The sequence below is a fragment of the Macaca thibetana genome, chromosome 2 (assembly GCF_024542745.1).
Source record: "Macaca thibetana thibetana isolate TM-01 chromosome 2, ASM2454274v1, whole genome shotgun sequence".
Lineage (NCBI taxonomy): Eukaryota > Metazoa > Chordata > Mammalia > Primates > Cercopithecidae > Macaca > Macaca thibetana.
This window is the reverse complement of record NC_065579.1, coordinates 31,855,102-31,878,476: the sequence shown is the minus strand read 5'-3', so window position 1 is coordinate 31,878,476 and position 23,375 is coordinate 31,855,102. Positions and strand designations below refer to the sequence as shown.

At 44.7% G+C, this 23,375-nt stretch overlaps 1 protein-coding gene across 3 annotated transcripts in view; it reads left to right on the top strand.

The window, feature by feature from the left end:
• The window catches only part of GALNT15 (polypeptide N-acetylgalactosaminyltransferase 15), a 53,719-nt gene extending 48,232 nt beyond the window's left edge, over positions 1-5,487 (top strand). For 2 of the 3 annotated variants that reach the window (XM_050777434.1, XM_050777445.1), the window contains one exon: positions 64-2,447. In XM_050777434.1, coding sequence (XP_050633391.1) covers positions 64-210 — 147 coding nt within the window. In that variant the 3' untranslated portion in view covers positions 211-2,447. Of the gene's footprint in view, positions 1-63; positions 2,448-4,485 lie in introns of those variants that run through there. The other variant, XM_050777454.1, reaches the window with a different exon arrangement.
• The last annotated feature ends 17,888 nt before the right edge of the window (positions 5,488-23,375 follow it).

The window sequence follows — 23,375 nt, the reverse complement described above, 5'->3', positions numbered from 1 at the left end:
TTCTCTTTTGCTGACTGATTGTGGGGGACTGGTTTTCTTTTCCTTTTTCTTTTCTCCTTTTAGAATGGGATGATTGTCCACATTCTTTCTGGGAAATGCATGGAAGCTGTGGTGCAAGAAAGCAATAAAGATTTGTACCTGCGTCCGTGTGATGGAAAAGCCCGCCAGCAGTGGCGATTTGACCAGGTCAATGCTGTGGATGAACGATGAATGTCAGTGTCAGAGGAAAAGAGAATTTTGGCCATCACAGTTCAGCTCCAAGGGAACTTAAAGAGCTTATATATTTCATGAAGCTGATCCTTTTGTGTTTGTGCTCCTGGTGTTAGGAGAGAAAAAAGCTCTGTGAAAGAATATAGGAAGTTTCCCCTTTTCACACCTTATTTCATTGTCTGCTGGCTGCTTTTTAAAAAAAAAAAAAAAAAGTTGATCCATTATACTGTTGTCTTCATCACTGGGAAATGATTATTACATAGTACAGAAGATTCTTTGTTTTTCTCCACTGAGCACTTAACAGTTGCTTTCTCTCTGGCCTGGACATTATCTGGCAGCACCTCCAGGATACATAAATCCAATGGATCAATTTATTTGTCTTCAAATGGCCTTAACTTGGACTCTCTGTTTGGCCAACCATGGAAATTAAAGAGTGAAGCAGATGTAATGGCCTGACATTCCAAAAACTCTGAATTGGGTTTATTAGCACAAATGTTGTGTTCATTTGTTGAGCCGTATCTCAAAGGAAGGAAAGGAAGCTGCAGAGGAGGTTTAGGATTGGAGAGAAGATGCGAGAGCACTTTGTCCCAATTCGCCAGCTCAACCCAGCAGCTAAAAGGCATCAAGAGACCTGGGAAAAGACATTTTCATGTTAATGAGAATTTCCCCCATTATGGAGAATTTCCTTCCTACTGAGAATCTACTTCTATTCCCCCTGCCCTAGCTCTTCTCTAACTTGGTTAACCATAACCATAACCAGATTCCCTTGCAATCAATTTCTCTTTAGTCGTTGGTGTTGGAAGTATCAGCACAATTTGAGCATTCCCGTTAACAAAGGTGTTCACAGTTGAGAAACTCTCCTGCCGGGCGTGGTGGCACATGCCTGTAATCCCAGCACTTTGGGAGGCCGAGGTGGGCGGATCACCTGATGTCAGGGGTTTGAGACCAACCTGGTCAACGTGGCAAAACCTTGTCTTTACTAAAAATACAAAAATTAGCCGGGCATGGTGGTGCATGCCTGTAATCCCAGCTACTTGGGAGGCTGAGGCAGGAGAATCGCTTGAACTCAGGAGGCAGAGGTTGCAGTGAGCTGAGATCGTGCCACTGCACTCCAACCTGGGTGACAGAGTGAGACTCCATCTCAAAAAAGAAAAAGAGAAACTCTCCTGATGCCCTGTTACAGGGTTTGCACTGACTGGAGCAGAAACAGCAACCTTTCTAAAAAAGCAAACCTCCCTGGGAGGAAAATGCCAGAGCCTGAGCCAAAATTCTTATGACAGGTAACATTTGGGTGTTAATGTCCATGAGAGCTGACAGGGCCATCTCTGAGCCCGTATAACTGTCTGGAACCCCCAAATGTGTCCACAGGTTGAATGTCCATGAGTATGGGAAGAACACGGCTCATCTGGAGCTCAGCTGAGACTAGTAAGAGCTAAATGACTTTCCTTGCTATGACTTGGCTTACCTAGTTCAGTCATAAGAGCTGCTGAATGGGATAGGTTCTGCTATTTAATAAACACCATTCATATTCATTTTTTCCCAGATGGAGTTACCTACCTTTCCACATGGTCAGCTTAGAAATATTCCCCTAAAGTAGCTAATCTCCTTTGGGCTGTCTCAGAACACAGTATCCTTCAAATAAGAAGAACTGGGCGGGAAGAGCAGTGTTTCCAAACAATACCTATCATAATGTATTCATTGTCTACCTGCTTAGTTAAGGATTCACTGCATTTCTCCTTCCTCAGAGCACACTCTGGACCTGTGCTGTCTAATATGGTAGCCACTAACCAAATGTGGCCATTTTAATGTAAATCCATTAAAATCAAAGAAAATTTAAAACTCAGTTCCTCAACTGGACTGGCCACATTTCAAATGCTCACTACCCACCTGTGGCTAGGGTCTACTGTATTGATGAGCACGGATATAGAACATTTCATCATCACAAACAGTTCTGTTGGACCAATCTAGGTAGATTCATTATCCTGTCTAGAGAAGAGACTTTAGCCACTGTCTTCTTGCTTCAGACTCATCTATATTTAAAACAAATTTCCCTAAATCCTGAGACTGAGACGGAGCTAAAAATTCTCAGATGGCAACCGTGTAAAGGGTATTAGTGATTGAAGAAGAAAATTTTTTAAAGACCTCTGTTTTTTAAATGAACTTTATTATTGGCATTGTGGGTCTTTGAAGTTGCTGGGATAAATTAATATAATTAAATAAAAGGCTGAATTCAATTGTGTAAGTTGTATTTGGTGGTAATTAACAAAAGGACCCAGATGGCTTATTGCCTAATTGGTTGAACAAAGCAAGAATGTGGTGTTTCTTGCTTCCTTAACCAGCTCCATGATTTATTACTTTATTACAGAAGTGGCTGTCAACTCAGTCCCTGGCTGGTACTTACAGACCCTTAATTTAAATAAAACACATGCCTCCATTTAGTTCGAAAAGTACCTTCTCCTTTAGTGTAACCAAGTGTTCAAATTCTCTTCTTCTCTATGAACTCAGCATTCATTTTATCCATAATGGTCAATTTAAAAGTAGAGAAACTTGTCAGTGGAGAGATCTGATTCCCAAGAGATTGGTTTCACTTGTCTACCTGAATTTTGTCATTGGATTTTGTTGTTTGTTTTTCAAGATTGAATTTTGTTACCACCCCCACCAAGTTCATCATCATTATTAACTATCCCATTGAGGAGAACAGAGAGAAGTGTCCAGCCAGCAGTCTAGAGTCCCACACTCTTTATGCTATATTACAACAGTAAGAGCAGATATCCTCCCTGGAGGGGGCCTGACCTGTTTCCTCTTTGGTCTCAATGCCATAGATCCCACTGGAAAAGTCAGAATTCCAAATAACATAGACGTGGTGATTGAAAAGTCCTCAGTGACAATAATGATGGCACCACTGCAGCAGAACTTGACATTTTAGAGGTCAGGTTATCGTGCTTATTGTGAGGGGCTTCTATTTTTCTACTGAAAGGCTATGAAAAAGCCAGTTGGACACCAAGTGATCTGTGACCAGTCACCAAATTTGGACAAACAAAATGCAAACAAGTTGCATTTTAAAAAAGCATTAAAAAAAAACCCAACAAGGATAGTGTACATAATATGTAGAGTTGTGCAAACATTGTGCAAAACATTGGTACGGGCTGCCTTGCTGGGCACAACTCTACTTATTATGTAAACTATTTATGTTGTTCTTTAGAAGTTCTTTTAAAAGTGCAAATTGTCTGTGATCACTTTTGGGCAAAGCCCAAAGCACCTACAAGTCCTGCCCCAATTATTCAAATACCTCGATTTGGGCATATTTCAAATGATATATCAAGCACAATAACCGAGGAGGTGCTATTTCCAGGATTCTAGACCCCTCTACCATTCCTATACTAATAGTCCCTCCATTGGATAAAGCAAATGTGGCACATACACACCATGGAATACTATGCAGCCATAAAAAAGAATGAGTTCATGTCTTTGCAGGGACATGGAGGAAGCTGGAAACCATCATTCTCAGCAAACTAACACAGGAACAGAAAATCTAACATCACATGTTCTCACTCATAAGTGGGAATTGGACAATGAGAACACTTGGACATAGGGAGGGGAACATCACACCGGGGGCTGTCGAGGGGTGGGGGGCAAGGGAAGGGGGAGCATTAGGACAAATACCTAATGCATGCGGGGCTTAAAACCTAGATAACAGGTTGATCGGTTGATAGGTGCAGCAAATGACCATGGCACATGTATTTCTATGTAACAGACTTGCACGTTCTGCACATGTATTCCAGAACTTAAAGTAAAATAAATAATAATAATAATAATAGTCCCTCCAATCTCAAATCTTCTTTCCAGTTTCAACTCCTTCTTATATGAAATGTGCCCTTTGGATATGGCAGTGTGTCCTAAGCATTGTTTTAATATTATGAGGATCTTTGCTGGAGTAGCAGTTCTTTCCACGGGTATGGGATGTTTATATTTTTTCATCACTGAAGGCTCTACATAATACCAGTACACTAAGTTACCACCACACAGAAACAGCTTGCCTGATGGTTTGGCTTAAAAAAAGAATCAGCAGAATCACCATGATGACTTTACCCCTGGGGTGATAGTTTACAAGCTCAGTCCAAAGAGACCAGATTCATGTTTGAAAATTAAAGTTCCCTAACAATTCCCAAACTGTTCAGCTAGCTCATAGTCAATGGACATTCCAGTACCTGTGACAAATGCTGAAATGATACAATCCTTCCTTTCTTTGTCCCTCCCTCTCTCCCTCTCTCTCAGGATGAGAACAAGGCCAACTCTGCGGCTGCTGAAGCTTATCAAAGGCCTTTAACTTTTCAGCAAAGTGTGACCAGAGGGTAGGACATCATTTGCTTCATTCAGAGATCCTCAAGAAGGCGCTGCTGATCACTCTCCCCTAGGCACAGGTCAAGGGTGGCATTGTTTAATGTCTTATTTAAATAAGATCCAGGAAAACCTGAGCTGCTATCTTTAAAGTCATAACTTTCCCAGATGCACCAATGCAGAAGCTGTTCAGATGGGGTGAAAGGCGAGCACCTAATTAGATTATCCAAAATTCTCCAAAACTCTCCAAAATTCTCCACCCCAAACCATATGGCTATAGTGGGGAGCTGCCTTGTTCCCACCATAAGATGGCCCCTCCTCCCAGCTGAACATCTGACTCAGGTTGGGCCAATCAGCACATTCCTCAGTAATTTTATTATTGAGACTAAGAAATCAGTCTCTCTACCAGTGACTTAAGAGATAATGTGAGGCTGAGCGTGGTGGCTCATGCCTTTAATCCCAGCACTTTGGGAGGCCAAGACAGGAGGATCACTTGAGCCCAGGAGTTTGAAGTCAGGCTGAGCAACATAGTAAGACCCCATCTTTACAAAAAACAAAACCAGAACAAAAATTAGCCAGTCTCATAGCCTCGCCTCAAAATAAATAAATAGATTTTTTTTTTTTTTTTTTTAAAGAGAGGTAATGTGAGAATGTTGAGCTCTCAGCACGCTTGTTTTCTGTATATGGCCCTATGAAGCAGATAAATCCAGCCTAGAGAGTGAATTAGAGACAGCTGTGGGGGTGCAAACAAATATAAAATAGGAGCAGAGGCAAGGCTGGGACAGAGCACCTTGATAGTATTTGATCCGCTGGCTCCACTTTGTTCCCCAGACCTTGATAGATCCCTGTCCCTGGAGTGTGTGAGACAACCCGAAATGTTTTTGTTTAATTCAGTGCTCCTCAAATTTTCCTGTGCTCACAAATCACATAGGGACTGTGTTAAAGTGCAGATTCTGATTTGGTAGGTCCGTGTGGGGCCTGAGATTCTGCATTCCTGCAAGCTCCTAGGTAATGCTGATGCTGCTGGCCAGAGACCACTGTCTGAGTAGCAACAATTCCAGTAGTTTTCTGGGTTTTTCTAAATTGTTACTTAGAGCTCAGACAATCCTCACTGGATGAGTTCTTGGACTGTGCTTTGCTTCTAACAGATCTCTTTTTGAAGCCACATGGTAGGATGATTTGATCCTATGTTTTACAGGATAATGCTTTTTTTTGTTTTGTTTTGTTTTGTTTTTGATACGGAGTCTGGCTGTGTCACCCAGGCTGGAGTGCAGTGGCACTATCTCAACTCACTGCAACCTCTGCCTCCCGGGTTCAAGCGATTCTCCTGCCTCAGCCTCCCTAGTAACTGGGATCACAGGCGTGCATCACCACACCTGGCTAATTTTTGTGTTTTTAGTGGAGATGGGGTTTCACCATGTTGGCCAGTCTGGTCTCGAACTCCTGACCTCAGGTGATCCACCCACTCAACCTCCCAAAGTAGATTACAGGCATGAGCCACCACGCCCAGCCAGGATAATGTATCTTGTTCAATGTAATAACAACCATTGTTAATTCATTTTCCTCTTTTCCCTCAGCATTCTTCCTCTTTCCCATTCTGTCCACTAGTTCTGCTTTTTTGACCAGGGAAGTTTTTTAACCTTTTTTTGTTGTTCTTGCTATTTGTGGGCATGTTGTCCCTTCCTCACTTTCTTTATCTTGCCCCAACTTCCCTCTACTTCTCATCTTTGAGCAAACCTGCTTTTCCAGCACCAGGTTCTTGTGGTAATTTTTATTTCACTCTTACTTTTCCTCTATCTGGGCCTCCATGCCCTTCCACCACCAGTTTCAACTGACCAATCTTGATGGAGCGAACAGCATCAGTTTCTCCAAAGGATTTTTAGAACACTGAGCAAATAAATTAATAGCTCAGATTTTCAGCTCTTTTCAGTGGCAGCTCTTCTCCTCAGGGAATCCATACTGCGGGGGTACAGAAATGCCATTTAATATGGATTTGGAACAATAGGGATACTGGGAGTGCTGCTAATACTGATGGGAATATGGCCCTCATCTTGAGGAGGCAGCTGGGGCTCTGGCAGGCAGATCACCCTATACAGTGGATTTTCATAGAGGCAACTATAGGGGACTCCCTGGAGATGGGCCAGGACTTGTGGCCTCTGAAAATAGCCACATCTAATAGCCAAACGTGAAATTAGGTGACTGGAAAACAAATCCTGCCAAAGCCCAAGATTTGATTGTTTTAATCCTTAAGTCCTGCAGTAAAGTTAAAGAATGCATAACTAAGAAAGAGATACCAAATTTATCCTCCAACACCAGAGGCTATAGTAGTGACATTGAGTGTTCTGGCCCCACCCACATCCCTCTGGTCTTACAGCTTCAGCTTTCTCAGAAAAAGGTTCCAACTGTCAGTTATCTGTATTTCTTCACCTGGTTTTTTTGTTTGTTTTTTGTTTTTTTTTGTTTTGTTTTCCCCAAAGCCAAAGAAGACTGCTTTATGATGTGGGGAAGGCCAGAAAAGCCTTGGAAGTCACATTCCCCAAAAGCAGTCCTCAATTTATGACTGACAGGAGTTGGTGTATAAATACCTCAGCTCCAGCACCTCTCCCATAGGATAGCTCTGAGGTGCACATTCTACACCATTCCCAGAGTTTACCATGGGCTTAAGCTCTAGTCACCCACAGTGGTAGCTGGCTTGATAATGCATCTTTAACTGGCTACATTCCCTTCTCCACTTCCTTACTAGTGTTTCCTGGGCTCATCTTCCAAGTAAACCACTTGCACACAAATCCTTGTCTCAATGTCTGCTAATGGGGAAACCCTCCCAAACATACATGACTTGTCCCACCGAAAGCTTGCATCTGTAAGAATTATCTTTCTTATCACAGTTTACTCTTTGTTTCACCAGTTGTCTCAGTGCATGCACAAGATAACCCCATTCCCCTGAGTTGGACTTATTCTATAAACTGCAAGGCCAGATTGTGGGCTTCTAGGCAGCTGTGCCCAAGAGAAAGAGTCTGGGGGAGGGGAAACACACTTGGTCCTTATCCCCAATCTTTTTTTTTTTTTTTTTTTTTTGAGACAGAACCTCTCTCTGTCACCCAGGCTGGAGTGCACTGGTGCTATCTCAGCTCACTGCAAGCTTGCAAGCTCCACCTCCTGGGTTCACGCCATTCTCCTGGCTCAGCCTCTCAAGTAGCTGGGACTACAGGTGTCCACCACCATGCCTGGCTGATTTTTTTTTGTATTTTTAGTAGAGACAGGGTTTCACCATGTTAGCCAGGATGGTCTCGATCTCCTGACCTCATGAGCTGCCCGCCTCAGCCTCCCAAAGTGCTGGGATTACAGGAGTGAGCCACCGCTCCTGGCCGGTCCTTATCCCAATCTTATTATAACATTAGACATCTTTCCTCCCTGGGGAAAAGTGAATATGGAATGGAGAGAGGCCATGAGTGTTCTACTAATTGATGCCGCTTCTTGAAGAAACCCGAAGCCTGACGAAGCAAGGTTCCTCCAGCCTCACAAAAAATGTTCCACCTCATATATTTCAGTTATTTTCCTATAACTGATACATACCAGTGTTAGAGGATATAGAAGTACACCATAGAAGTTAGGAGTGAAGTGCATGATTGCTCTCCATGATAAAGCGAGGGAGACTCAGATATGAGTATTGAGGAAGAGATGGGTTCAAACAATATGATAAAGACATAAAGAGTGAGATGACCAAGAAGGTATCTCTAATAAGGGCAGGAGTGACTTGCCAGAGGACTTTTAGGATTAGGTGTCTAGTCCTCAATATAAAGTTATTTGCCTTATTTCCATCACCCCAGACTTTTAGCCAAGACTTCCGTAATGACTTGCATAGTATGTTAGGGATGGAAATCAAGGAACAGGGATGAACTCCCTGGAAAGGACAGCAAGGAAAAGAGCAGCCTTGCCGGGTGGGATAGATACCAGTAAGACTAGGCATTCAGGTCAGGTGTGGTGGCTCATGCCTGTAATCCCAGCACTTTGGGAGGCCGAGGCAGGCAGATCACTTGAGGTCAGGAGTTGAAGACCAGACTGGCCAAAATGGTGAAACCCCGTCTCTACTAAAAATACAAAAATTAGCTGGGCATGGTGATGGGCGCCTGTAATCCCATCTACTCGGGAGGCTGAGGCAGGAGAATCACTTGAATCCGGGAGGCGGAGGTTGGAGTGAGCTGAGATTGCACCATTGCACTCCAGCCTGGGAAACAGAGCAAGACTCTGTCTCAAAAAAAAAAAAAAAAGAGAGGACTGGAATTAGAACTCAAGGGCCAGAGTAACAGTGGTATGGAGAAGAATTAATATAGATTGTTGCCACATACCACCAAAGAGTGCCAATCGGGATATTTCAAAATTATGTTAGACTATGAACTAGAGTGGGGTTAGCAAACTTTTTCTGTAGAGGGCTAGATAGGAAATATTTTTGGCTTTGCAGACTCTGTTAACTTTGTTAACTACCTGACTCTGCCATTGTAGTACAAAAGGAGCCATGGACAATGATCAACAAATGACCATGGCTGTATTCTGATAAAACTTTATTTACAAAAACACATGGTTGGCCAGATTTGGCCAACAGCCATAGTTTGCCACCCCCTGGACTATAGTATTTGACTCAACTGTAGGAGATAAATTATAGATTCTTTAAAAGTAAACAGAGAAATATTACCAAAGAAATAGTGAATGAGCTTTAAAAATATAAAAGTGTTTCTCTATTATAAATAACAGAACAGCAAAAAATAACAAAAAAGAGGGAAACAGTGTATAGCATATGTTCTCATTATAAGCAGACTCCAGTCCTTTTTAGAAAAAACTAGGAATAAGCAAATTATTTTTAAAAATAAAATAATAAAACATTGACACTGTAGCCCACAGTCTTCTTTCTTTGGGGGATATAAAGATTCCAGGGGCCTTCACTGTTAACAGAAGTTGAGCAAACGAGCTTTCTTGAGTCCACGGCTGCAATAAGAATACGAACATGGAAGGGAGGGCTGCTCAGAAGCACAGAGTAACTCTCAGTATCTTAGCCAAGCCAAAGATATTAAACTGGGCCAAGAGATACAGTTTAACACTCTAGTTTTTATCTTACCGTGGTGAAGACATTCACAAAGGGCAAAGCACACGCTCCCCCTGACGCACAAATCTCTTGTGTTTGGGATGTAAGGACAATCAGACACAAGCTCTGATTGTCCAAAAGCAATAACCTCTGGTTATTTATATGAACTCTGATCTCTGGCATTCAATTTAGCCAGACTTCAAAACACAAATGGTAGAAGTCAAACCAAGGAAAGGGATTTCCAAAAGCGAGCCTTGAGGCCAGGGCTATACCAGGCCAACAAACCTCACTCCTTGTGCTCCGAAGCCAATACAAGCTCATAACACCTGTGTAACAGCCAAGCCCAGGGTGCCTCCTGCCTGTTACGATCTACGCTTGGGGCTGTCCAGCTCATCATGCCCCTTCACATGTCAGTATTGGCATATCCAAGGCTAGTTCCAGATAAAACAAACGGCCTGAGGCACCTCCCCTTCCTCAAACTCATGGACAGTTCCAAGCTCTCCAGCCCTATGTCTACTTTGCATTCTGTTGCTCTACTGGTCATGCTGCTGACCCCAGCTATTATCATCTAGTGAGCCTTCACCATGCACAAGGGACAGGCAGCTGTACAGATCTGAGTACACAGCTGGAAGCCAAAATTGAGGCCTATTGACTTTTATCTTGGAGATAAAGTCCTGTTCCCCCATCACTCCCTGATGTGGGTCACAGGAAAAGGAATGTAACTCTTTGAGAATCTCCAGTCAACTCTTTGAGCATATCCTTGACCACTCTCCGTGGGAGGCTCTGGCACATGGCTCTAGGTAGTGGGTTGGTTTGTCTGATGATGGAGCCACCACTGTCTCCTTGAGGTTCCCGCTCCATGCCCCTGGCTACAATATCCCCTCACAGACTGGTTTAGGCAATGCCCCCACCGCCCAGCTTGTCAGGTATTCAGGACCCTCCACCTACCTATCTGCCACCTCCTCACCTAATCTCTCTATCCAGATGACACTAGCCTTGCAGGTGGGATCCAGATGGACACGTGATATGTGTTGCTTTAAGATGGCTCTTTTCCCTACACTGTTATTCAGCACGGTTCTGCAAAATTATCTTCCAGACTAAGTTATAGGCTTCTTTTAGCAAAGAGCCATGGTCCACCCTTCCTTAGTTTCCTCTTAGCAGTTACCATGGAGTTGGATGCTTGACTTCATGGGTTCCACTATGGAGGAGAAAAAACAGGAGTTAGGATATAGAAAAAGGACATTTCAAGAGTTGGGAGAAAAATCAACTAGAGAAAAACGTGGATATCATTAGACAGTAACATCTCCGTGAGCAAACATATGTATTCACTGCCAGAAATCATAGTAATAACAACACCATAAGTGCTAATGCTGAGCTAGCTTACTAGCACATACTATTACTATGGTAATAGTAATAACAACATTACTATTGTTAGTACTATGTACTATCACTATTGCAATGTTGTTACAATATTAACAACATTAATATTAATATTGTTGTTAATATTGTAACAACATTGTAATAGTTGTTGTACCCACATTATTTTTTCTTATAATCACAATAGGTCAATGATGTAAGTACTACTATTATCTCCATTTTATATTATCTCATTTTATAGTTGAAGGGTGAGATTTCCACAAGCAGAGTAATTTTCCTAAGGCTCTACAACTTTCCAAGTGATGGACCTAGATCACAAACCCAGGTTCATTTGGTTCCAAGGCCTTCACATTTAACTTCCACAGATGATTGCCTCCCAGTGTTTGTGAGTAAAGGAAATAAAACAGTGACTGTCCAAATGGGAATGGGTAAAAATAAGGGTGAGGTTGTTTTAGGACCTGCCAAAATTAGGTTCATTGGTTTGGATGAGTTCAGGTACAAGCAGCAGAATAACCAACTCCCAGGGACTTAAGAAATAAAGAACTTCAGTCATCTCTCATGCCTAGTTGAGGACGGGCGGTTCTGTGCCTGGTATAATGGCTTACAGACATCTGTGATCCAGGCTCTTTTTAAACTTTCACTCACCATTCCTGTTGGCTTTTGATCCTGGTTTCTATCTCTTTATCGGCACAAGATGGTCACCACAACACCGAACATTACATCCTGGCTGCAGAATCCCAAACAGGATGGAGAGGGCGGCAGAAACAAGTTCTCCTCGTTAATAACGTCTTTCTCTTTACTGAGAAAGATCTTGCCCAGAAGCCCCCCAGCAGACCTCCCCATCTGTGTCGCTGGCTAGAGTCCTAGCAGCAAGGGTGGCAGGGACAGTGGCTAGGAAAGTACCTCAGCAAAGGCTGGGCACATTGCCACCCAGAACCTCACAAAGGTTCTGCGAGCCAGGAAGTGGGAGGTTGGCGGATGGACGGCCAGGGACAGTGCCTGCATTTTGAGATGCCTCCTCTCTCAGGCAAGATTGGGCTCGGCTTCGTTTTTTATTGTCATGGGATGAAAATTGCAGGATACTGAGACAGAGGCCTATAAAATCCTGTGCTCACAATTCCCAGATATTATCCATTCAGCTCCTGCCCTCTGCCCAAGTAGGAACCTTCAATGCCCCAGAACCAGCTCTGTGTACTCAGTTTGGGATATGAGGAAAGTGCCTGCCATCTGGAACCCAGTCACTGCTGTCATAATTGGTCAAACACTCTGGGAAGCGATGGTGTTCTGATCTCTTTTATTGCACAGCTTCCAAGAAAATTTGTGACCCAAGCGTGACAACCAATAGAACTCTTTCACTTTATTCTTGTCTCTTGAGAGTTTAGCTTCTGCTTACTTTCTAAAAGAAACATAAAAGGCAAGTAAGCATGGCGTGTAAAAGTGAAGGGGGTGGCCTTCCCATGGGATATATGATGATTTTCTTACTTTGTTGCAAACATATGATATAGGAAGTTGCGTGAGAATCTTGCTTAAAACAATAGTGACAACCCTTTAACCCCATCTGCTTCCCATTAATGGGAAAAGCCATTACATGGTAGTGTCAAGAGGCCTCTGGATTTTCTCAAGGCTTTACCATAAGGCAGATGCTTAAGACAAAATCCTCCAACTCTTTGGTTCTAATCCTCCCCTTCTTAGTCCATTCAGAAAGCACAAAAGGTAACAGCATCTGGCTGATACATACGAGGGCTGGGTTGGTAAAGCGAAAACCTTTGTGTGCTGTGACAAATGTCACTGGCTGTGCTTTAGGTGGTTTGCAAAGCACAAAGTTAAGTTTCTGGATGATATGTTCACAATTAACAAACCAGATCATTATGCCCTTTCCAGAGTGAATTCTACTTCTTAGGATTACTTTGCAGATTTAAAAACAATTAATATTTATTAAATATCCATTATTTACCAAGGTCACACCTCTAGGGCCTTGTCCCAAGTGTTTTCTGAACCACTGGCTTGGATGACTTGATGAGTCACTCATGAATCAGAAAATTGCAAAATATCATCTTCACTGAATTTTACGTCAGCACAGACTCAGATAGAGTTGAATATGTACTCCCCGGTTTCTGGGAAGGCAGAGATATTTCAAAAATAATTCCAGGAAGGCAATCGAGTGCTCCTTTTGATGCATTTGCCAAGTGGGACACAAAATAGACCTATATTTGTAAATAACAATCTTTTTCAAACATTGCCGTGGGGATATGCCCAGCATGTAGTGATCCTTAAAATATGTATTGTGAAGTAATAATCCACCTATGTTCCGGTAATTTCCGAGTGTTTCTTCAGCCTTGACTCTACCCATGAAACTCAGATTCACACACTCAAGCACCTTTGATCTACACTAGAGCCCGAGTGATCAACCTAAAGCACTCTCCTTCCGTAATCTCTTCTATGACTCCCCATTACCTTCAGAGTAATGGCCCGCCTCCCCAGCACAGCCTGACTACAAGTTCCTCCCTGACCCTGCCTCAGGTGGCAGGACTCACCTGCCACTATTTGCCCCATCTCTGAACACCAAAGTTTCTGTAGTTCTCAATACAACACCCTTTTGCTTGTCTCTGCTCTAACCATGCTCTGTTCCCTTTGCACAGAATGCCCTTCCCTCCTTTTACAGCTTCTTACCTATCACGCATGACTCAGTTTATGCATCGTGTCTCTGGAGGGTCTTCCTCAAACCCCCGGGGTGAGTTAATTACCCCTCTTCTGGGGCACTGCATATGTAGCTCTGTCTTAACATGGATCACTTTGCGTTAAAATTATCAAAAACATGTTTCCTCCACTAGAGTTTAAACAAATTTTGCTTAGCTGTTTGCCCAGAGTCCCTAGCATAGTATCTGACTCTTGATAGGCACATAATACATGCTTGTTGAACTTCAACTAAAGTGATCACAACATCTTTCTTTTGTGCCTAGAAACGAGTAGAATTAAAGTGGAAAAGAAAAAATTACAGAGCTAAAATTTAGACATTTCAGAGGTCTTACTTGAGGTCAAATTTAAGAGGACTTTGTCCTGATCACTTTTTGGATGGCTTTAGACTCTCTGCATGTGGCTGTAACAATTCCAGACTCCCACTACACTGTTTCAGTTATCTTTTGCTGCATAACAAACTACCCCTAAACTTAGTGGCTTAAAACAGCAACTTTTTTTCTTTTTTTTTCTTTTTGAGATGGAGTCTCGTTCTGTTGCCCAGGCTGGAGTGCAAAGGTGCAATCTCGGCTTACTGCAACCTCTGCCTCCTGGGTTCAAGTGATTCTGCCAACTTTGCCTCCCAAGTAGCTAGGATTACAGGCACCTGCCACCATGCCCGGCTAATTTTTGTATTTTTGTAGAGATGGGGTTTCACCATGTTGGCCAGGCTGGTCTTGAACTCCTGACCTCAGGTGATCCTCGGCCTCTTAAAGTGCTGAGATTACAGCCGTGAGCCACCGTGCTCATGGCTGTTCTTTTCTGAGGGTACAAAAGAGCTTCTCACATGGCAGGGGCGCCTGGCGGGCTGGACTCAGCTGGGCCCTCCCTTCTCCATATAATCTCAAGACTTCCCTCTGTCATCTCTGGGGCAGCTATCTTACACAGTGGTTGAACATCTCCAGCGACCAACAGGGAACCTGCCCCTCTTCCTAAAGGCCAGACCCGGGACTGACATGACATCTCCTCCAGCATACTCCTTTGCTCAAAGCAATTACAGGCCAGCCCAGGCTGAGGGAGGAGGGGAAGCAGACTCCACCTATCAAAGGGACAAGTAGCAAAACCGTGCAGCTCTCCTAAAGCCACCATATGCCCACAGGCCCGTGACTGAGCCTAACTCTATGCCCCAGAATCCCCAGCAAAGCTCTGTTTACTCGGACTGAACTGACTTACAGAATGTGCCTATCCCTGAGCTAATCTCTGTGGCCAGGAGCTTGGGAAATCTTGATTAGAGCTGGAGATGGAAACAATTCTGGCCAATATTATGGTTAAGAAACTCTGTAGGGGCTGAGCGTGGTGGCTCACGCCTGTAATCCCAGCACTTTAGGAGGCCAAGGCAGGCAGATCTCTTGAGCCCAGGAATTCGAGACCAGCCTGGGCAACATGGCAAAAACCAGTCTCTACAAAAAATAAAAATAAAATACCTAGGCATTGTAGCACATGCCTATAGTCCCAGCTACTTAGGAGGCCGAGGCAAGAAGATCACTTGAGGCTGGGAGGTTGTGGCTGCAGTGAACCGTGATTGTGCCACTGCACTCCAGCTTGGGTGACGGAGAGAGACGCTGTCTCAAAAAAGAAAAGAACATTCTGTAAGAAGGAGGTGGTGGTAGGGATTGCTGGGGAGGTGTCTTAGTTTAGGGTAATGTAACTGCAGAACCTGAGCAAGGCCTTGGATGCAGGTGATTTATTTGGGAGGTAATCCCAGGAAGCAGGAGTGAGAGAGAGGGAAGAGTAAGATAGGGAGGGAAGAAAAGTCAATGTGAGGGTGCTACGAGGAAGGGGGTTTGATTCTTTCTACTCTGAGATGCCCAGAGAACATGTTCCAGAACTACTTACCTAAAGAACCGCAGACTGAGACATTTTCCCACCAGCTCTCATCCCTTATTGGTTGAAGGTTATACCCGAGGCCGTTCGCTCCCTGCAGGACACTTCTCAGGCTGCACTTACAAGAGCAGAGCAGGCTCCCGAGGCTTTAGAGAAGGCCCCAAGGCAGAAATGTGGAGAGGATGGGGCCTGACCTGGATGTCGTGCAAGATGAATCTGAGTCCTCACGGAAGTTTGACCACAGCTGGGGCTGATATCCAAGGAGGCCCAAGGAATGCGACACTGGACACCAAAACATCCACAATAAGAGCCAACCAACAAAGGCTCCCTCAGGTCAGAGCCCAGCTCGCCTTGCCAAATGGCTCCCAGGGATCACTCCTGCAGCTGATGCGGTGGGCGCCCAGGAAGCACCTCCTTCCTGTGCAGAGGACTGGCACTGGCCAGTTTCCTTGGGGCTATGCCCACCCGCCAGCACCACCAGGAACATACCTCTGGGCGATCAAAGTTAGGTTTATTGGCAGTTGTTGCAGCAAGGAAGACCACCCACACGAGGAACCATGGGTGTCTCAGTAGGACGGTGTCCAGAGGAGCTTCTCAGGAGGTCAGGGCTTGGGTTAGGTGATTTGGGGAAGGTTGGGAAGCATGGTCTTGCTCGGGAGCTGTCAGAAAGTGGGATAATTTTATAATTGGGCGGCCTAACAATTTGTATCTAGGAGGTTGTGGGAAGAACAGAGCAGGGCTGGAGCTGTACTTGATAAACACCCCTCATATTTGCCAGGAGAAGGAGCTATCTGGTCATTTTCATAGTTTGCTGGGTGTTCTTGTTTCGTGGTGGTGTTGTCTCACTCTGCCACCGCCACAGAATGACCTTGTCTGATGTTGGTGTTCTGTGAAATTGTGTATGTTAAGTAAGGAGGGGACTCCAGCCAGACCTGGGGGTTGGTGACTTTTTCTTTCTCGGGTCTCATAAGACAGGCTCTGCACCCTCAGGAGAGTGGCAGGCACCCATAGTAACACAGCTGCATGGCTCAAAGCAACAATCAAGACAGAAGAACAGGCACCAATCGATAAGGCACTTCTATCTCCTAAAGCTCTTTCGAAGTCTGGCAGAGACATCTGAGTGGCTTCTCTCCGCCTCCTCAGCGACTCACAGTGTGATGCTCATGGTTGAACCTGAGTGATGCCAGCAGCAAGGAAACTGACAGGTCTCACCGATCCATTTCCCGTCATTCACTTGAGGGTGACAAAGCATGATGGTGACAGCTCAGATAACATTCCTGGCCACAAAATCCTTAAACTAAATGGAGCCTGGCTGCCAGGAAGGAGAGGAACAGGCATTCCAGGTGCAGACTCTGCACTGTGTGCAGCCACACAGGAGAGCTTTAAACAGGACTCTGAGTGGGGAGAGCAGCAGGATTTGTGCAGCACTGCTACACTGATCAATGCCAATAGTTGGCCCAGGCTGGAGGATGGGCCAGGCATCCTAACACCATTGGGCAAATCAAAGGTCTAAGGAAGTCAGCACAGTTGGGGTACACAGTAGAGAAAGCTACATGTTTTGAAGAATGTGCATACTTCTTGACTCCCCCCAAATCAGCCTCACCATCGGCACTTAGACAGTGCAAAGTTGAATGAGAACCTCATTAGAACTTCTGGAAGCTCATCGCTTTCTTATCAGACCCATGCTTAAGACTGGAGTCCTGGCAGAGGCTAATATTCCAGATATGAGCCAGAGACAGCCTCATCTATGCCAGGGGCATGTCACCCAAACTGAGGTCATATAATTTAAAACATAACTCCAAAGTTCAGTAAGGTATGGCGGAGACACCTCTGGTGCCTGTATCACATGTCCTCAGGCCTCCTCTGCTTTCCACCACAGCTGCTGAACGGTTCTGTGCAGCCTCAGATTCCCTGAGCCCTGTGCTAAGCATCTTCTGCATTATGCACCAGGGTTTTCTCTGAAGACAGAGTTACTCAAACATCCAGGGAGCAAGCACCCTGGCTTGCTAGGACAGTTAACACTCCCAGGACAACTGCCAGTCACTGAGGGGACAGGAGCCAGTAGATGGATGCCTGGCCTTTGTCTTTCAGGTGGATAACTGTGGAAAGCATCCTGTAAATTTGTTAAGAGGGTCAACAGAATCAAGGGGCAACTTTAACGTGTCCGTATATTGGCCCCACCTTCTGCCCCATCTCACGTCCTCACTCCCACACTCCTGTTTCCCAGGTTCACACCCCTCATGAACCACCTGCATCCAGTCCTTGTCTCACGCTCTGCTTTCAGGGAAACCCGAACTAAACCATACCTAGGCACAGTCTTCTTTTATAACACAGGCTTTCTAGACTAACATGGCTGATGCACATTCAGTCTCCAACTTAGGCCCTAGAACGGAAACAGGGCCCAGCCATCCAGACACTTGTGGGAATCCTGCCACAGGGCCCTTGACCCCACTCTAGAGCTGGTCCTGCATCATGACATAATCAAGAAATTCTTTCCAGTTTTCTTGGCTGGGTCCTTTCTAGCAGGAACATTTTGATGGCATGTGACAGAAGCTGAAATTGAACCGGTTTAGTCCTGTGGAAGCAGGGGAGATTACTGGAAAAATACTGAAGCATCACATGAAATTGAAGGAAGGGTTCCCCAATCCATGGGAAGGGTAGGGATGCAGCTGGGCCTCAGGGGAAAAGCCGTATTTCCGGCTTCTTCCACATGGAGGACTGTGACCCCAAACAGCTCAAGAGGCGCATATGAAAGAAGACACACGCATATGCAAATATCATAATGAGAGTGTTTCTGCAAGCTCCAGGGAGGAAGAAGCTTTGTCACTGTTTTTTCTGTGATTAACTGGAGTGTCTAAAACAGTATCTGCAATATGGTATATGGGTAACAGACATTTGTTGAATGAATGAACAGTAGAGGGAGGAGGGAAAGAGAGGAGGTGGGATGGGAAGAAGGTTTGGGGTGCGACTGAGGATGAAGCTATCTAGCCTCCAGCTTTGGATGGACCTTGCTTTTCCCAGGGATCATGGCTGGGGACATTATCCCACCTTCCTCAGCTCAGAAGCTTGCTGTGGCTCCCAGTGTCCTGTGGACAAAACCTGACCTCCTTAGTGTTACATGCAAATCCCTCGCAAGTTGGCCCCTACCACCTCCTCTTCACACACCCTCCACTTAGGGCTCACTGGCCCACAGCTCAGGGCCATCCTGAGGGAACTGTCCTAAGGGTCACTGTGCCCTCCTCTGGGACAGACATACATGTTTTGAAATAGTTTTTTTTGTTGTTGTTGTTATTTGTTTATTTTTGAGAGGGAGTCTCGCTCTGTTGCCAGGCTGGAGTGCAGTGGAGCGATCTCGGCTCACTGCAAACCTCCGCCTCCTAGGTTCAGGCCATTCTCCTGCCTCAGCCTCCCAAGTAGCTGGGACTACAGGCATCTGCCACCACACCCAGCTAATTTTTGTATTTTTAGTAGAGACAGGGTTTCACCATGTTGGCCTTCATCTCTTGACCTCATGATCCGCCTTCCTTGACTTCCCAAAGTGCTGGGATTACAGGCGTGAGCCACCGTGCCTGGCCTGAAAGGGATTTTAAATTGCTTTTATGAGGGAAACACGTTATCTTGTTCATGTAATACCCTATAGCAGAACCCAGCAGGGAATAATAGATTCTGCATAGATAGTAATGCTCTTGTAACTCTGGAAAGAAAAGCATAATACTATATAGATAAAAAGAAAAGTATTTATAGCAATAAATAATTGAAATGAAAGTATTACAGGAATAAAATATTTTAAATAAAAATTACGTGGGAAAATTGATGTTGTACTTGATGAGTTGTGAGGCCAATGGCTTGTAATTTTTCTGAGAAAGAGAAGCATGAAATGAGTATTTTCAGTGTTTGCTGTTGTTGTTGCTATATATCTACCATTGTGTTTCCTCTTCAGAATGTGGCTTCTCATACATAAATACATTTGCACAGAGTAAATTTTGGATAAATTTAAACCAGGGAGTGGAAGATATGTCTTATATTCCAGCAAAGACTGTAGCATGTGTGTGTGTGTATGTGTGTAAGACATTCTGCTAAATTGTAGGATGCTTGTGGACACAGTCCTTATCAGCCATGACACAGAAATATGGATCAGTAAGTGTGTATTGAATGGATGAACAAGGAAAGAGAAAAGCAGCCATTTAGACTGTGTGCCTAACACTGTGCAAGATGCTTAGCACACGTCGTCTCATTTAATCTTCACAACCACCCCGCAAGGTGATTTTCATCCTGTCTAATTTACAGAAGGAGAAACTGTGGCTTGCCCAAGGTCACAAAACTAACAAAGGATTCAAATCCAGGAACGTCAGATCATGATGCCCTTGCCTTTTGCATTGAGCGCCGCACCCCTAAAAAGTTAGCTTGCGCCACCTAGTGGCAGAACTAAAACAGGAACCAGGAACCAGGTCAGCCTGCAACAAATACTAAAGCAGCAGGTTGCACGCCCCAAAGGGGCTTGTGAAACCTGGAGAAGCACAGGCACGCCTGTGACCCACACTCACCCCAACCCCACAACTGATAAAAGACAATGCAAGGCCCAGAATCAGATAACCTGGAAAAGTGTGCTCTAAATGAAGCATCATTTCCTCTTGAAATACATTTTTTTTTCTTCCTGTACTGGGAACATAAAAGTCCCTCACCATCCCTTTGCCCTCTCAGCATTTCCAGGGCTTCCCTTGACCTCAGTCTGCTGTCCGCCTCCCGGATCCAGCACCTTTTTAACACTGAGGATCTAACCTTGTGCTCATGAGGCCTGGCTTGGTGGCGACACATCACCCAGCACACGCAGGGGCTGTCCCAGGAACGAAGTGGCAGGCACACGCGGCGCTCCAGGCTTCCAGCTCATCTGTGAACAGCTGCGGTCATTTGGTGGCGAAAACTCTACAGCCTACCCACTACCCTCCTAGCTGCAGTCCCACCAGCTCCATTTTCACTACGGTCGTTTTTGAAGAGGGGCGGTGTTTCTCCTGCAGTTGACCGACAATGTTTACAGAGAAGCTATTGTTCAAGCTACTGTACACCGCCTCCCGCCCCCACTCAAAACACGTGAAAAGTTATTCTGCCCTAGAAAATATAGGTGCCTTAGCCAGCAGGCAGGTAAACATCGTCATGGTCTATGCCCTGCTTTTGTGGTCTGATTCATTTTCTCTGTCATTCTCTCTCTCATTCTCTCTCTCACGCTCTGTCTCTCTCATTCCTTCTCTCCCTTCCTCGGTCTCTGTATCTGTATCTCTGTCTTTCATAAGTAGAAACACACATACACACTGTGATATAAGAACATATAAAATCACATCTAAAGATATTGGAATACAACTTAAGGCGAGTGCAAAAAAGGGCAGAGAATGGGCAGTGCAAAAAAGCTGGAGTTGTCGAGGGAGAAGACTGCTGGGCCCCGCATGATAAGGCCTTCTCCAAACAGCATCCAGTTTGGACACAGTGAAGAACACTGACAATCCCAGGCCAATGTGCCTTCAGTTCCTTAGAGAAAAAAAAAAAAAAAGCTTGAAGACAAAAATCACTGTGAGAATCACAGAAATGACAATGAGGCATCTCTCTGTTTTTACTTGAAATAGGTATGCATTTTTAAATGCCCCACTTACCTCAGGTGGGTGGTGAATTCTAACGCACTTTCATGTCAGTTACCTCTGCACACCAGTGGGAGGCATCCCTGAGTGCTCTCTGACAGCTGAATGGATCTTCTCAGAGATGCCCTTATTCCAGCACTATTTCTGCAATGTGTAGCAGGCACTTGTCCTTGGAACCTGTTTCCTGCACTTGGGAATGAGGCGATGGAGACTGAGGAGCCCCAGATGGGGGCCAAACAGAACCTTGCCTGGAGTGGGCTCCTCGTCAATGTGTGTGTGGACGGGGCACGGCCAGGCAGGGCAGAACTTCCTGACCAGCCTGGAGTGTGTGGAAAGCAGACTGGTTAATAACAGGCGCCATTCCAGCTCCTATCATTATGCATGGCATATAGCAAGAACTTAACAAATACTGATTAAATGAAGAAGAGTAGCAGACAGTTACTTCACATTTTTCTACGTGCCAGGCCTTGTTCTAAGTACATTGCTTATGCTAACTCATTTTATCCTTTCAACACTCCAGTGAGGCTGGTGCTGTTATTGTCCCCATTTTACAGATGGGAAGACTGGGCAGAGAGAGGCTGAAGTGCCCAAAATCAAACTAGAAAAAGGCAAAGCAAGGATGTACATGATTATGAGTATGAAGCAGGTGCTGTGCTAACTGCTTACAACTGTTATTTCATTTGACCCTCATAGCACCCTGTGAAAAAATATCATTGTCCCCATTTTATAGAAGAAACTGATGCTCAGAGAGGTTAAAATAATTCCCACTAATAAGTGGCAGACTCAGGATTTGAACCAAGGACAATCTGACTTCAGACATAGACATAGGAGATTAGCTCCCCCTATTGCTTACTCAAGCGAGTTCTTACGCTGTTGGGAAGCAGCCTGGCAGTGTCCAGGGTTGTTCTATATGCCTGCTGGGCCCTGGCTGCTGGGCCCTGACAACCAGCATCCTGAGACTGGCTGGAGGTTCAGGGACAGGCTGGGGAGGGGTGCAAAGGCCCTATCTGCTCCCTTCCAGTCGTCTGGGGTGTTCTCACATTGGCAAGGGCAGAGTGCTCCCTTCCTCTGAGTGGGTCAGAGATGCCATTGACAGGCCCCTGGAAACCAGAACTGCTGATTTCTTCTGGCCCGTGTCTCAGATGCCGGCCTCTGGAAATCCAGCCCTTTCCTCCTCTCTGAGACCATCTCCTCTGGAGGGGTGCTTTCCTCTTGGCACCTTTGTGCCACATGGGAAATTCAAGTGTCCTTTGGTCCTTTTGGGGAAATAATCCTGCCGACAAAAAGACCCCTTCATACCAACACAGGAGAGAGAGGGCCCAATTTATCACTGGGCAAGCATTAACAGACTTGCATGAAAGTGATGCCAAAGTCAGGACAGAATTTCGCACAAATTTATACACTAAAGTAGAAGAAAGAACAATGAAAACTTATCTTTTTGTCTCGAGTGACAAATGGATGGGTCTTGTGATTGTTTCCTGTGTACCTCCAGAGACTCCTGAGTTAAGTTCCAAGGTGTGTGTTAATATTCTACGGATCGGAATGTCCTAGACTTTGCATTATAAAATCTAAAAGTCAAGAAGGCTCCCTAAAGGGTGCCTCTCACCTCAAAGGAAGTAGCATCATTTTATCCTTACTGTGTCTTCTGAAAAACCACCAATATTATTCCTCCAAAACACCTCTTTTTAACAAAAATTTAATGACGTGACCCTTCCCATTTCTCTGTGCATCACTTGGTGGGAATCTACAGTGAGTAGAGTTTACCAAAAACTTAATGTTTATTACCTATGTTATTTCCATTACCCTGGGAACCTCCTTTTATTGATGCAGAAACAGGTGCTAAATAATTCTCCTAAAATTGATGTGGGGGAGCTGAGGCTTGAACCCAGATATTTGACATCAAATGTCTCTTCTGTACTCTCAAAGAATGTGTATATAGACATTCTATAGCAAGAAAAGAAAGGTAATAGAGAAAAAGATGAAGTTAGTAGAGGTGTTTTTTATTTCTTCAGTGTGTAAGCACCATGCCACATTCTAGAATAGAACTATTCAAGAGAACTTGCTGTGAAGATGGAAATGTTCTTTACTTGAGCCGTCTAGTATGGTTGCCTCAAGCCACAGCACATGTGCACATGTGTACCTGAAATGTGGTAGTGTGACTACTAAGGCACTGCCTTCTTAATTTAATT